Below are 14664 nucleotides of genomic sequence, written 5' to 3' on the forward strand. Positions count from 1 at the left end.
TCGCTACACTGTGGTGGTGGCCTTAGCACTCAGTTTTCTACCAGGGGAATGTGGTTTCTAATAAGCACCGATGCTACATGTCCAATAAGAGCCCCAGGCCAGAACCGGCAAGCCAGGCTTCTGTTCTTCCAAGGTCGCCCACCAGTGACTCTGTCTCGTTCAGGAAACCTAACACAACCAAATCACTACGTCTACTGCACAGCACAATAATTCACACTACTGAACATGCTGCTTTGACTTAATAACTTTACCTGTTTCTGAATGATTTCACTTTGGTTAGAAGCTTGGAGGGAGTGTTCACGCTCAATTTCTATCTGCTGCTTCTTCTTTTGCTGCTGATCCCTGAGTTGCTGAACCCTCTGCAACTGCTCTTGAACACTGGCTGCCTGCACTGTGACCACACTCTGAGTATGCTGAGTCTGCGCAGCACTGTTTTGCTGAACTTGAATGGGCAACTGCAGTTTGATTTGCTGGGGCACACAACTTTGCTGAGCCTGTATCTGAGCCACAACCTGCGACTGGATCTGAGAGAGAGCCTGGACTTGTTGGAGCTGAGGCACAGCAATGACTTGGGGCTGTGGCTGTTGTGTTTGTGGCTGAGGACAGGATGGGGATGGAACAGTAACTTGATTTAATGTCTGTCCTGATGAAAGAGTTTGAGTTGAAGACTGTACCTGGGGCTGTGATTGTGGCTGGCCTTGGGAAGGTGCCTGCAGAGATGTGGGGGGCTGAATTGGAATCGGCTGTGAGGCTGTAGTCTGAACCTGGGGTTGTTGTCCAGGAGTCACTTGGGATGGAGTTGATGGACGTATTCGAGTCAGTGGTGGGCTCTGGACACGAACAGGAGACTGTCCTTGTACACTGCTCTGAGGCTGACACTGTGTTGCAACCAGGGGTTTAGATGACAGTGCTTGGGAGGGCTGTGTTTCAGAAGGGACATGGGATGAGACAGTTGGCTGGGTCTGGACTTCAGGCTGAGCTGGGGGCTGGGGCTGGGGCTGGGGTTGTGTTGCAGGCTGAGCAGGCTGTGGCTGGGCTTCTCCAGGACTCGCACTTGATGACTGAGTTGGTGCTAGAGTTGTGGCTGGTTGTACCTGGGTCTGGGGTGATAATTTACTCTGTTTTTGTTCACCTGAGCCTGTAAAGAAGAAAGACAAAATGGTTTCCAGATGTGAGAATGGGAGACTATGGAGAAAGAAGACTCTCAAGAGAATTTCCTGAAGCCGGCAAAACTGCTTTTCAGTAGAGAAGATGGAAGGAAGCCTTGTACTCAGGTGTACTCTGATTTGGTAACTCCTCAACTGGGGAGTTGGAACCAGTCCCTGATGTCCTCTGTGTGTGTGTCAGCTGGGTGCTCGGAAGCTCCCGTCAAGTGTCACTCTTCCAATAAGGCACGGTAACAGGCACTGAGAACCTGCAGGAGGCTGACAAAGAGGTCTGGGCCTGCAGCTCTCAAGCACAGGTCTTCCTAAGAAGCCCTCATCTTCAGGGCTTACCAAGGCTGGAGCAGGAGTGCAGGCACAGGACCATGGTGTCTGTTATTCTGCTCCTCCTGCCTGCCTATTAGTTTTGCTTTATTTTGATTGGAAGTGAGTCTAGGAACAAGGCATGAAGCGCAGAGGCGGACTATATGGCTGTTATGCTGGCTAGAGGCAGAGTACCAGGCCCTGTACGGACTGTGACCCAGCGTTTCTACCTGCTGCCGTGGCATTAGTGCTGCTGCTACTGGTGCTGCTGCTGATGGCCGTGGCTGATGTTGACAGTGGGGTGAAGAGAAAACGCTGAACAGTGCCATTTGGCATTGCGGCTTGCATGAGCTGCTGCCCTGGCCCTGGAAGGACCGTCATCCCCTGAGGTATCAACTGCAACTGTCCAGTAGTCTGACCTTGTCCTTGAATCACTACTGTTAAACCTTGGTTGCCACCCTGTGGGAAAAGCAGACAACATGGAATATGTGGTGTTCAAATCACAAATCTGTAAAGCAATTGGGAGAATAGGTTAGACCTATCGTGTTCAGGTCAAAACTCTAATTCCAATCAATCGACTAACTAAATTTTGTGAGTTTGGGTCTCATCGGTACCCTAGGATAACCTAGAACCCACCACTGACTTGAGCATTACACCCGATTCTTACTTTAGACCACTTTATTCATCTGATTTTATACTTTCAAACATCTTTACGTGTAGTCTTATTCCAGTCTTTCTCACACAGGGAGACTCAGTGGCTTAGCAGAACGAATCTTACCACAGTCCCTAATCATTCATTCTCAGTGACTCAGAAGCAGCAAGGCGCTTCAAGGTATAGTGGCACACATTTAAAGGTAGCCTGGCCCAACATATTAACACCCTGCCTCAAAAACACCCAAGGGCTAGACAGTGTCTCTGCAGCAGAGAGCCGGTCTGCAATACTCATGGCCCTTAAACCCAATCCTCAGAGCCACAGAAAGAAAAAAGTCCCTTGCTTAAAGGTGCTGAAAACAGTGAGCAGGTTTTCTGGAGGCTGTGTTTGTTCTTGTACAATGTCCTATGCACTCTGTTAAGTGTTCCAAAATGGCTGAATCCAGGGCTATTTTCTGGGAAGGTATGCTACTGCCCAACTGTATCTGTGTTTCTTCACGGTTCAGAAACAGAATGTAAGAACACAAGAGTCAGGGGACCCACTAAGGTCCAGGACTTAGGAAAAGGGAACCAGAAACCAGGAGTCTACATGTACAGGCAATGTTGTCTAAAACCTAGCGGCCAAGCCAAGCTCGAAAAGCTGAAAGCATGGAGTTAGGAGGCATAGACAGCTCTCCATCTGAGAAGGCTACGCTCGGCTCCATAAGCTCTGGTTTTCTTCCTGCAGCATTCTATGTATGACCAAGCCATAAAAATGCCAGATTAAGTAATAGTTACAAACAACAAGAATGTGATGTGCTCTGGTTGCAGTCCTTTTCCCTAGAGGAAAGGGCTGTCTTTACAGTTTAAACATTGTATCTCTTTAGGATATCACTACCTAGGGCTTTATCTTCATATGACCACTGAGCACTCCACAACAGAAACAACATCCATGGGCTAGAGAGCCCAGCAGTTTAGAGCATTTGTTCTTGTGAGGACCTAGGTTTATTTCCCAGCACCCACACAGTGGCTCACAACTGTTTGAAATTCCAGTCCTAGGCAATCCCACATCCTTTCCTAGCACCCATTGGCACCAGGTATGCACATACACGTAAGCAAAATACTCCTACACATAAAACAATAAACCTTAAAAAGAAGCAATATTCATTTAAAAGGGGGAAACAAGCCCTTTGGGTAAAATGAAGCAGTCCTGTACCCTATTCAGAGGCATGCCTTTGTTTTGCCAATGTCTAAATCCTATACACATGCAACCACATTGAATGCACTTATTTACTTATTTTAAATCCTGACTGTGGGCTGGAAAGATGGCTCAGTGGTTAAGAGCACTGACTGCTGTTCTTCCAGAGATCTTGAGTTCAGTTCCCAGCAACCACATAGTGGCTCACAACCATCTGTAATGAGATCTGATGCCCTCTTCTGGTGTGTCTGAAGACAGCTACAGTGTACTCACTCATATGAATAAAATAAATTAACAAGAAGAAAAAGTCCTGACTGCAGCGTTTTCCTTGTGAGGCACAACTGTAAAGCTGTAGTTAGCTCATTCCATTTGTATAATTACCACATAGACGTTCCGTGGCTGTAAGTTACGAATTCCTACAAACCACACTGCTGAGTATATGTTTCAGTGAACACTGTCACACCAACAGGAGACACTCCAGCCCCTCAAGAATGCACATTTTTAATCTTACACAGCACCAAGGCTGATAAAAAATAGCCTAACTAATACGCTCACGCCTTTGCTAGATGTGCAGGAACCCCCGGTGACCCCTTGGTAATTCTTCCTTTTGAGTTTAGACCAATTTCCTAGGTAGATGGCTACAATATAGGTTTCCCTCAAGGTCCAGTGAGATTTTCTGAGCTTCGGACACTTAAGTTTCATCCTCCTTCAAGCTCAGTTGATCTTTTTGCTCCTGGCTTCTTTCTTTTCATGGATGTGTTTACATGTGCACTTTGTTGGAAACTGACAAGTGGCCTCACATGTGCTAGGCAAATTCTCCACCACTGAGTTATGTGTATTTCTAGCCCTGGACTTACCTTTTGTTGATCTGTACTAATTAAAAACACACACACACACACACACACACACACACACACGTGTGCGCGCTCACGCTCGTCTGCCTCTGAAGGGGGTTATCCACACATGGAACTCAGGTGAGAACCTCAGGTTCCAGTCTTTGCCTATCAGCTTGTCTGAGAGAGGGCTGCTGTTGTTCTCTGCTGCAAATGCCAGCAGCCAATGCGCTTCTGGAGACCATCTCCGCACTGCTGTGCAGCTTTTGAGGTTCTGCAAGTCCCCACAAGTCATCAGGCTAGTGCAGCAAGAGCTTTACCCACCGAACCTCCTCCCAGTCCCTTACTAATTCTGTGAAAACTCTGGGTAACATGTCCACTTGGGTCTATTGTCTGGGTAACATCTATGGTTGGGCATACCATTTTCTCTTTTTGACCTTACTCATTGTAGTGCACTTCATAAACCACTTCAATCCTGCTTCATTGTATTTCTCTGTGAGAGATCACTCAGAGGCTGTGTAGCTCTAACACTGAATAACACCCAAACCCCCTTTTACTCTGAAGTCTCACTAAGCTGCCCTAGATGGCTTTGAGCTCATTCTGTAGTTTCATCAGGTCTTAAATTACCTATTTATTCTGCTCCAGTTTCTGGAGGAGCTGACACTTTACAGGTATGAGGCCAGGTGCAGCTGGGACCCCGCTCTGCTTCTGTTGTTCTAACAATTGAATCCAGGATCATACTAGGCAAGGTCTGTACCAATGGAGTTGTATCTGCATCTCTGGGGTTTTTATTTTTCATAAAACTCAATTTATAAATTACTTTAATTAGGTAATTAAAGTTTCTTGCAACAGGGTATGTCCCTTTGTAGCCCAAGCTGTTTTGAACTCACAACATTCCTAGTACTCCCTTCTGAGTGTATGGTTGGCAGTTTCTGTGTATTTAAACAAAGTTATGGGGCTGGGTAGCCCAGCAGGGGGCACTTGTTTAGAATCTGCAAGACTTTTGTTTTGATGCCAGCAGAAGGGAGGGAGGGAAAGAAAAAGAAAGGTTAAGAAAAAAGTAGTTGAGAGTGAGTGGTGGCACATGTTTTAGGAGACAGAGACAGGCAGATTGCTGGGAATTTAAGAGTAGCTGCATCTATACAGTAAGTTCCAGGGCAACAGAGAAACCCTGTCTCAAAGGAGATTAAAAAACAAAGTGAGAAGTGGGCCCACTGTTTCTATGATCCCAGATTTGGGCAGTGTAGGCTGAGGATGAGGAATTCGAGGGCAGCTTTGGTGACCAGGTGAGACCCTCATCTGTCTGTCTGTCTGTCTGTCGGTCTGTCTATCTGTCTGTCTGTCTGTCTTTCTCTCTCTCTCTCTCTCTCTCTCTCTCTCTCTCTCTCACACACACACACACACACACACACACACACACACAACAAATAAGAAAAATAAAAGAAAGAAGGAAGGAACAAATGAGCTGATAGATGGGTACAGCCTTGGGTCCAACCCACAGCATCTTATAAACTGGGCATGTTGGCAAACACTTCTAATCCCTCAAGTTCACAGCTCTATCTCAGGATATATGAAACCTTGTCTCAAAATAAAATACTAAAAAAAGAAAGAAAAGAACACTGAATTTATTACCAGAATGAGGCACAGGGCACCACTCCAAGTTTATGGTTTTTGGTGTGTGACACTGGTATCTTTCTTTTACCACCTTATTTAACATTTCTTTATTATTTCCACATGTGTTTGCCAGCTTGCTTGAGTATACGAGTACCATGCATGTGCAGGAGCACTTGGAAAGCAGAAGAGGGTGTTAGATCCCTAGATCCGTGAGCACGAGTGGAAGCTGGAAATGAACCCGTGTCCTCTACCAAAGCAGTCAGCACTCCTAAGGCCTGAGCCGGCTCTCTAGCCTGCTCCACCTCATTTGAAAAGACCATAGTCAACTGACTGTGAACTCACTGTATCTGCTATGCTGGCTGGACAGTGAGCTCCCCAGATCTACTGGTCTCTCTTCGAGCTTAATGGCTGCAGATGTGTACAGCAATAGCTGCTTCACACTTTTATCTTTACTTTTAAACTGTACATACATATGTATCTTTGCACATGTATGGAGGTGCTCAGAGTTCAGAAGAAGGTACCAAATCCCCTGAAGATGGAGTTACTGCTGAAAGCTGCTGCTGAGCCACCTTCGCAGCCCTCACAGCTGACTTCCTGTGGGTGCGATGGACCCAGGCGTTTACACCGGCACAGCACTTGCCCACTTTATCCCAGCACATAAGCACACACTGCGCTGCTTAGCTGCATCAGAGCTACTGCTGATCCTTGCATTTCATTCTATGACTTAGCCAGCAAGGGCCACAGGCAATGACTTTTGGGAGCTGTGGGTTTGGTAGGAAAAGGTTAGCCAACAATATGGAAGGATACAAGCAATCAGTTTAATGCACTCAAAATTTGCTTTGTTTCCCCCCCCCCATAAAAATTGCCCACCTAACTACATTTTGGTAACTGAAAGGTTTATCCCTTTCATTGGCACAATAACCAACCCAAGGACTCTAAGGGGCCAGACGTTAATTATGCTGTCAATAATAGGTTTGACTCCAGGAGGCAGCCATTTCTCCTCTTTGTTTGTATAGTTTTTATTTATATGTGTGAGCATTTGCCTGGATGTACATTTGTGCTCTGTTACACACACCTGGTGTGCATCGAAGCCGGAATGGGGCATCAAGATTCCTTGAAATGGAAGTTACACTCAAGTTTAAAGCAAAGTTACTTACGTGGCCTTGTGTTAACTGAGTGAGCTGAGCCATGGTGAGCTTTACTTGCCCTTGCTGAGGACGAGGGCTCTGTGAAGCCGCAGGCTGCAGAGTCCCGGCCGCTGCTCCTGGAGTTAACCCCTTTTGCACAGGTGCTGAAGAAGCTGCATTTGGAGCAGAAATGGCAGTGGAAACAGGCTGTCCTCGGATGATCTGAGTAACCACTTGTTGGGGTGCACCTGCACAAACAACAAGGCCCCCTCATCACTCACACACTACTACCATACACTTTGAATTAAGATAGCTTGACACCTCAGATGAATGCAATTCACGTCAATCCTCACACAGACATTTGGATGTCAATAACCCAAGATGAGTTAAACACAGGACTGCAGCCAGTCCTGCTGACTTTAGAATTAAACAATAACAGGCCAGGCCAGGCACACAGGCAGTGTGGCTCATGCCTATGATCCCAGCAGTCAGAACTCTGGGAATTCAAGGTCACCTTGGTCAACACAGTGAGTTCTAGGAAACAAACTCTTGAAACAAAAATCATTCTCTTGGTTGTAAAGTAAATTCTCAATGGCTTCTGGGCTACATCTGCTTCTGTGTTTTCTTGGCAGCTTTGTGAAACGATACAGCAGCTGGAAAGGTTCTGCATTATTGCTCGTTTCCCATCTACTCACTCCAGATGGCCCACAAGACTTACTTGTGAGAGCTTCAGGAGCCCAGAGCCATGTCCTGTGTACTACAGCTTGGGTATTTCTCAATTTAGCACATGATACTGCTAACTAGCAGAAACACAGCAAAGAGACTGGTTCTGGGGGCTGGAGAGATACCTCCGTGACTAAGAGGACATGATGTTCTTGTAAAGGATCCCAGTTCAATTCCCAGCACCCCTGCAGTGGCTCACAACTGTCCATGACTCCAACTCCAGGGATGCACCTCAGTAGGTGCCAGTCATGCACTTGGTTCAGAAACACCCATTCAATCAGGCACTCATGCATATCAAGTGAAATAAATCAAAACAATGTCTGGCTCTGGTCGGTTACATGAAAATCACGGAGATAATCCAATACACTCATGTTCTCTTTGAAATACCATTAAATTACACATTCAAGCCACATGCCCTTCACTGATGAGCCATCTCTGTTTTTGAACTTTCCTTCCATCTTTTTATCTTCAACTGTGTTTTTGCCCACCTCCTACCCCATGCCAAAGTCCAAAGACAGGGCCTTAGCACAGAAAGCAAAAGTTCTACCATCAAACGCCAGGTCCAGGTCCCAGTTTGACTTGTAACATGGCAGTTTGAACTGTGAGGTGTGGCACTGCTGTCTTTAACTTACACGACAAGAGCCCTGCTCTGCTCTTCAATGCTTTACCTTCCCTGTGCCTCAGCTTACTCGCTTTGTAAGTAAACTTGAATTTACTCATTTTTTTCAGGGAGAAAGATACAGTATCTATCTGTGACCCCACCTCACCATGGATTAGAAATTAATGTGCATGTGTGTTAATTTCAATTGGCACTCTCTAATAGAGAGGTGTGTCACAGTTTCCTGTGTGAAGCAGTTCCCCGGCATGTGCGAGCAAGTACCTGGCTGCACCATCACTGGCGTCCGAATGATTGCCTTTCCTAGTGCCGGCTGCTGGAGTGGCGTTCTAATCACCGTCATGCCAGGGCGGATCTGAGGCCCTGTGATCACCTGCGCATGAACAAAGACAAGAAATTAAACCCGCTTCAGCAGGGTGGTGGCGCTCACTTTAAATGCCAGTACTCGGGAGGCAGAGGCAGGCAGATCTGTGAGTCTGAGGCCAGCCTGATGTACAGAGTGAGTTTCAAGACAGCCAGAGCTACACAGAGAGACCCTGTCTCAAAACAAAACAACGACGACGACAGCATAAGGATTAAAACTGCTCTAAAATTAGAACTCCAGGGTTTCTCTCCTATAGCAATGGTGGTCCTGGAACTCACAAAGATCCACTTGCCTCTGTCTGCCCACTGTTAGATTCAAAATTGTATTCAGTGTTGATATAAGGGTGAAATTTTGAAAACAGAAACTAAAGAGGCCGAGTCCTAGAACCTGGAGACTATAATAAGTAAACAAAAATCCAATATCCTTTCATAGTTTAAAAAGCACATCAGGCCAGAGAGATGGCTCAGTGGTTAAGAGCACTGTTTGTTCTTCCAGAGGTCCTGAGTTCAATTCCCAGCAACCACCTGGTGGCTCACAGCCATCTGTAATGAGATCTGATGCCCTCTTTTGGTGTGTCTGAAGACAGCTACAGTGTACTCACATAAAATAAAGAAATAAATCTTTAAAAAAAAAAAAAAAGCACATCAGTTCAGTTTTATAGTTAGAGCCAGAACGTTTTAACTTAAACTTTTCCCATGAAACTAGTGCCAAAGAAATGTGACATCTACTATGTGCACATACAGCTGACATAAAGTGCATGTCAGCACTTCTTCTTGATCAGAAAGAACACAGATGAACTAAAAGCACAGGCGAGAGAGAATCCCTTGCCAGTGGGAGGGGCTTCAGGAGTGTTAGAGTTAGGAAGCCCAGCACATTCCTCTGCTGTCTGTCAAGTCTCACACAATCTTCTCTAGGAAATATTGGCAAATAACTTACAGAGAACTCCTGTTGTAAATCAAGGATGCTTACCTGGGAAGTGGTAGTGGTTCCTGCAGAGGCCGAGGTATTGGGCCTAATCGTGACGGTTGCAGTCCTGGGCTGGAATGAAGTGAAGGTTTGCTGGCTTGGACCTGTGGTCGATGGAATGATACCCAGGACCTTCTGCTGTACCTGGACCACGCCTTAAAGAGAGGTGAAGAAGACATGAACCACTACCCTCCAAGGAAAGGCATTAGGTGCTGCTGGTATCTGAGAAGGAACTACGTGTGGTGGGCTACACAGATGTGACACCTGACGACTGAAACCAGTGAGGAGATGAAGGATGGCGACAGTATGATCTGGCGAAGGTGAACTCAAACTCTGCGCGGTGGCTTCCCTTACCTCCTTGTGTTGCCGGCACATTTACAGCGACAATCTTGCTGTTTGCAGGAAGTGGCAATTTGGTAATTACTTTTCCTGCCATAGTGACGGGACTGCCTGTAATTTGGAACGTCTGACCTGTGCTGGCAATGGTGGTAGCAGAGCTGGCAGCTGTGCTGGTGGCTAATGGGGTATAAGACATTAATAAGCTTTAGATCTTAAAGAACCAGCAGCGCACTGACTTCTAGGAAGGGAACTGATGCACGAAATGTGGCTCATTCGGTACTTAATGGAAACATTCTTCCTGCTCCAAGTGCGCCCGCTACGTGGATACTGAAGGTGAGGACTGCAGAGAGGAGCAGCACAAAGAGCAGCCACAACACACGACGGCCCGGCCTGCCCGAGAAAGCAGTGGCAGGGGCAGAGGCAGAACCACTCTCTCAGAAATGAAGGTTAGAAATGCTTTTCCCCACCCAGAATATAAACAATGTTCCATTCATCCCGGCTCTACCTGAATTGGACTGGCCTTGCTTCACCCACGTGGCAAAAGTTTGATGGAAGTTCTTGTTCTGTTGGAATGTGACTGTGGCGGGAGAGCCGACTTTTGTGGCCAGCACCATCTTTGTTCCAGGGGTGACAGAGCCACTTAAGGGAGCCACCATCACCTTCTGAGCTGGAGAGACGGTGCTGCTTGTGCTGTTCGTTGGGGATGTGGTGGACGCTGCAATGGCTGCAGGCTTCTGCTGCTCCAAACGTTTCTACGAGTCAAGGAGAGGAAATGTGAACTCAGGTTCCCCATGGCAATCCCATTCTGCAAGGTTTCCCACATGTGGAAGTTCTGAAAAAAAAAAAAACATGTCTGTCAAAATTTACCCCAAATCTTTCATGAAGGCTCTATTCCCAGAGTCTACATCATTATAAGAAATTTAAATGATCAAAATGTTCTATACAATACCCAGTGTCCAGAGTGAGAATGGCATGGGAAAGCTTACCGGAGACAGGACACCTCGGACTCAAGAGTCAGAGCAGGAAGAAAGGGAGGGTCTGACTCACACCGGGACTAGCTTAGATTATCCAACCATAAACAGTATGTCAGGTGAGCAAACTTGTCATCAAGCTAAATGGAAAATTATAAATTGTTTTAAGACTTTGTTGCTGTTATTTACAGTCAGGGTCTCACTCTGTAACCCAGTTGGCCTGGAACTACGCCCTGTGGTCTCGAACTTGGAGCAATCCTTCTGCTTCAGTCTCCTGAATACTGGGAATACTTCGTGTAATTAAAAGGCACTTAACTGCTTCATACAAAAAAATCTCATCATCAGACACAGGGGTTACCAGGGACACAGCTAAGTTGGTAGAGTGTTTGCTTGGCATGCACTGGGGTCATTATTCTGAACGGCAGAAAATAAATAAATCCCTTTAATCTGAATAGTGTGAGGCAGAGGGAGGCAGTTCTTTGTAAGGCCGAGGGCAGCTCTATGTAAAGAGTTCCGGGACAGCCAGGACTACACAAAGACCCCCTGTCTCAAACAACAGAACAGGTTCAAAAGATAACTTGCATGTTTTAAATTAAAGACTGCTGAAATTTATACATAGGGGTCTAATTAGCTACCGCACAGGCTGCCACATGTAAAGCACTATACAAGACTGGGCTGTATACCTCTTTTAACTATACTGTCACCTAATCAGCTAAGCTGGAAGAAACTCAGGCTCAGACAGACAGGATGGGCAAGAGGCCCAAGGACACAGCATTAACTCACAATGGAGCTGTGATTAAGCCCATTTATATCCACTCAAAAGTGTGAGGGTTGTCTTGAATTTGAGGATGACTGAGATACAGAGCAACACTGTTTCTCAAAACCACAAACAAAAGCTGGACATGGTGGCTCATGCCTGTAACTGAAGTACATGGGAGACACAGGCAGGAGGATTACCGTGAGTTTGAGGCCAGAACTGCACACTGAGGTATGGGAGAGCCTGAGCTACTGTAAGACCCTGTTCCAGACTCTATTGAACCTAAATCCCAGCGCTTCACCTCTCCTCTACAATCTGGCCATTCTGTTTGGATTGCTTTTGCAGACATCCATATCCTGAAGGAATTTTAAGTATTGCTTATCAATACTTATTTCTCAAAAGAGAAGCAGCTTTGTTCTGCATACTTAGAACCATCATCGGATCCAATTAGTTTAAGGGAAACAGAAGCAAAGAAATGAACAGGTAATTACGAGTGTTTCACTAGGAGAAAATGCATTAAAAAATGTGAAGAGCTACTTAGAAACAAATTAAGAAGTGCCACATTGGGTTGTGATGCAGAAATGACAACATACCTATAAAAGCAAAGGACAGAACAACTAGCCAGTTGCTATAGGAACAGATGCTTATGATTTTCTGTACATTTCCACATAATCCAATAGTGTTATTTCCCCATTTTTTCAAGTGAATAGAAAGATGCATAGTGGGGATGGAGAGATGGCACAGCAGTCAGGAGCACTGACTGCTCTTCCAGAGGTCCTGAGTTCAAATCCCAGCAACCACATTGTGGCTCACAGCCATCTGTAATAGGATCTGATGCCCTCTTCTGAAGAAGCTACAGTGTACTCACATACATAAAATGAATAATTCTTTTTAAAAAATGGAGAAATGCATAGTAAATTGAAAGACACATCAGAGTTTGAAAAACATGCTTTATAAAACCTAAAAAATTAAGTGTTTTTAAAATATATGCAGCTGGGACTGGAGAGATCTTCAGTACAGGGCTGCTTTTAAAGGGACCAGGCAGGGCTTGTTTCTAGCCCCTGCATAGTGGTAACTCCAGTTCCAGGCATCTGACACTGTCATCTGGACATCATTGGCACCGGGACTGCACCATGGTGCACAGACATATGCAGGAAAAACACCCATACCCATAATAAACATAAATGTTTGACTATATATATCAACAGTTCCGTTTTTAAAACCCCCACACTATTTTATCTATATTTTCTAGATTCCCACTTTCAGGAGAAGCAAGCACGCGCGCGTGAGCACACACACACACACACACACACACACACACACCCGCGCACACCCATTCCCAGATACATTATACTGGTCACCATGTGGGAAGCTGAAAACCCAGCAAATGACTTCCTGAGCACTGATTCCAATCAACTCAGTCCTGGCGAAGTTTACTTCTTCATAGGCACTGGAGCTCAGTCAGAGAAAAGAATTCTTTTTAGAAACTACTCAAGGAACGTAACAGCAACCATCAGGAGAACTCAACACCCTGCAATAATATGCTCCGTTTGCAGGACCGCACATTCGTGTATCACTGAGATATTTTCAAAAGTGAAACATGAAGTAGATTTTAAACATGTGAATATATAATCCCTGGGCTATTCCTCTGCCCAAATTTGGCTGAAATGGTCAATGTGCTGTGTACCCGCCCATGTGTCAATGTGCCTGCCCGCTGTGCACTGACCTTAGTCTGCTGCTCCACTGCTTGAGCCTTTTCTTTCTCCACTCTGTAGGGAAAGGGGGCAGTGTGTCAGAAATGTTCACAAATGAAATCTCGTTGACTTGGCAGCACACAGAATGAATGTTTAAAATAAATAAAAAATAACTTAAAAATTACAAACAAGGCTTAAATCAACCACCCAGAGCTAGCATATGAAATCAAAGGGTAGAGAAAAAGGAATCAGAATGGAATGCAGAAACTAATGTGACAAGGTGTTAACTGTTACCTCTCAGCAAAAGCCCTGATCTCCCAGAGCTCCAGCTCCTCTTCGGCCACCCAGCTTTCAATGATAACAGGGCCGGTCTGCTTGGGTGTCTCTGGTCTCTTTGGCCGCAGTGCACTTGATCGAAGGCCTTTCCGCTGAGGTGTGGGTGTTTCTTAATGAAAGATATCAGAATGTTTCAGCAATATTGTTCCTATAGAGTTCTTCTGACATCTATCTCAGGATAATTTCAGATACATTGTTATATAGCCCAGGATACCACCACCAGGCAAACCTTTCCCTTTAAAGTGCCAGATATTGCCAAATCCTTGAGGCCATATAGGCCAGATGGTCTACACGATATATCTGGACCAAAGTGCCTGCGGCAGGAGAGACAGATGGCTCAGTGGTTAAGAGCATTGACTGGCTGCTCTCCTAGAGGAAGCAGGTTCAATTCCCAGCACCCACATGTTTGTTAACTTTTGTTCCAGGGGATCTGAAACCATCACATAGACATACATGCAGGCAAAACACCAATGCACATAAAACAAAGATAATTAAATCACTTTTTGAAAGAATCCCTGGAAAAGCAAACAATGTTTGAGCTCCATGCAGCCATGTTCCAATCAAAGCACTTGTGAAAGCAGAATAGTGACCACGGTTCCTGGGACATGGCTTACCAACCCTGGCAAAGGCCTTGCACAACCTTCATCTGTCTGGAACGCTGTTCCTTATCATCTCTCCACATGTGACTAAGAGCAATTCATTGTTGAGACTCTAACACCAATACAATTTCTGTCAAAGATTTAGCATGCTGGCATTTTTCTAGCTGTGACACTGGGCAAGAGAAGAAAACAGCAAATTCCTGGCAATAACCGTTTCCAGAGAACGAGGAAGCGCAAGGCCAGTAACCATATAGGTGCTGGGAACTGAACCTGGGTCCTCTGCAAGAGCAATAAGGATTCTAACTGCTGAGCCATCTCTCTAGTCCCTAGTCTGTGAAATAAGTTTCACTCTGTAGGCCAGGCTAGCCTAGGATTCAAAGCAATCTCTTGTCTAGGTGGTTGTTCTTTATGTTCCTTAACATAGGAGTAGT

The 14664-nt window shown here is 45.6% G+C and overlaps 1 protein-coding gene across 7 annotated transcripts in view; it reads right to left on the reverse strand.

Moving 5' to 3' along the window:
- The window catches only part of BPTF (bromodomain PHD finger transcription factor), a 94199-nt gene that overhangs the window by 14053 nt on the left and 65482 nt on the right, over positions 1-14664 (reverse strand). For 5 of the 7 annotated variants that reach the window (XM_080923202.1, XM_080923199.1, XM_080923200.1 and 2 more), the window contains 8 exons: positions 13593-13743; positions 13331-13373; positions 10382-10628; positions 9541-9692; positions 8472-8580; positions 6899-7116; positions 1697-1925; positions 252-1138 (listed from right to left, as the gene is read on the reverse strand). In XM_080923202.1, the coding sequence (XP_080779328.1) occupies positions 252-1138; positions 1697-1925; positions 6899-7116; positions 8472-8580; positions 9541-9692; positions 10382-10628; positions 13331-13373; positions 13593-13743 (2036 nt within the window). The remainder of the gene's footprint in view (positions 1-251; positions 1139-1696; positions 1926-6898; positions 7117-8471; positions 8581-9540; positions 9693-10381; positions 10629-13330; positions 13374-13592; positions 13744-14664) is intronic. The other 2 variants (XM_080923204.1, XM_080923203.1) reach the window with 1 other exon arrangement.

The sequence above is a fragment of the Micromys minutus genome (genome assembly GCF_963924665.1).
Source record: "Micromys minutus genome assembly, chromosome: 10".
Classification (NCBI taxonomy): Eukaryota; Metazoa; Chordata; class Mammalia; order Rodentia; family Muridae; genus Micromys; species Micromys minutus.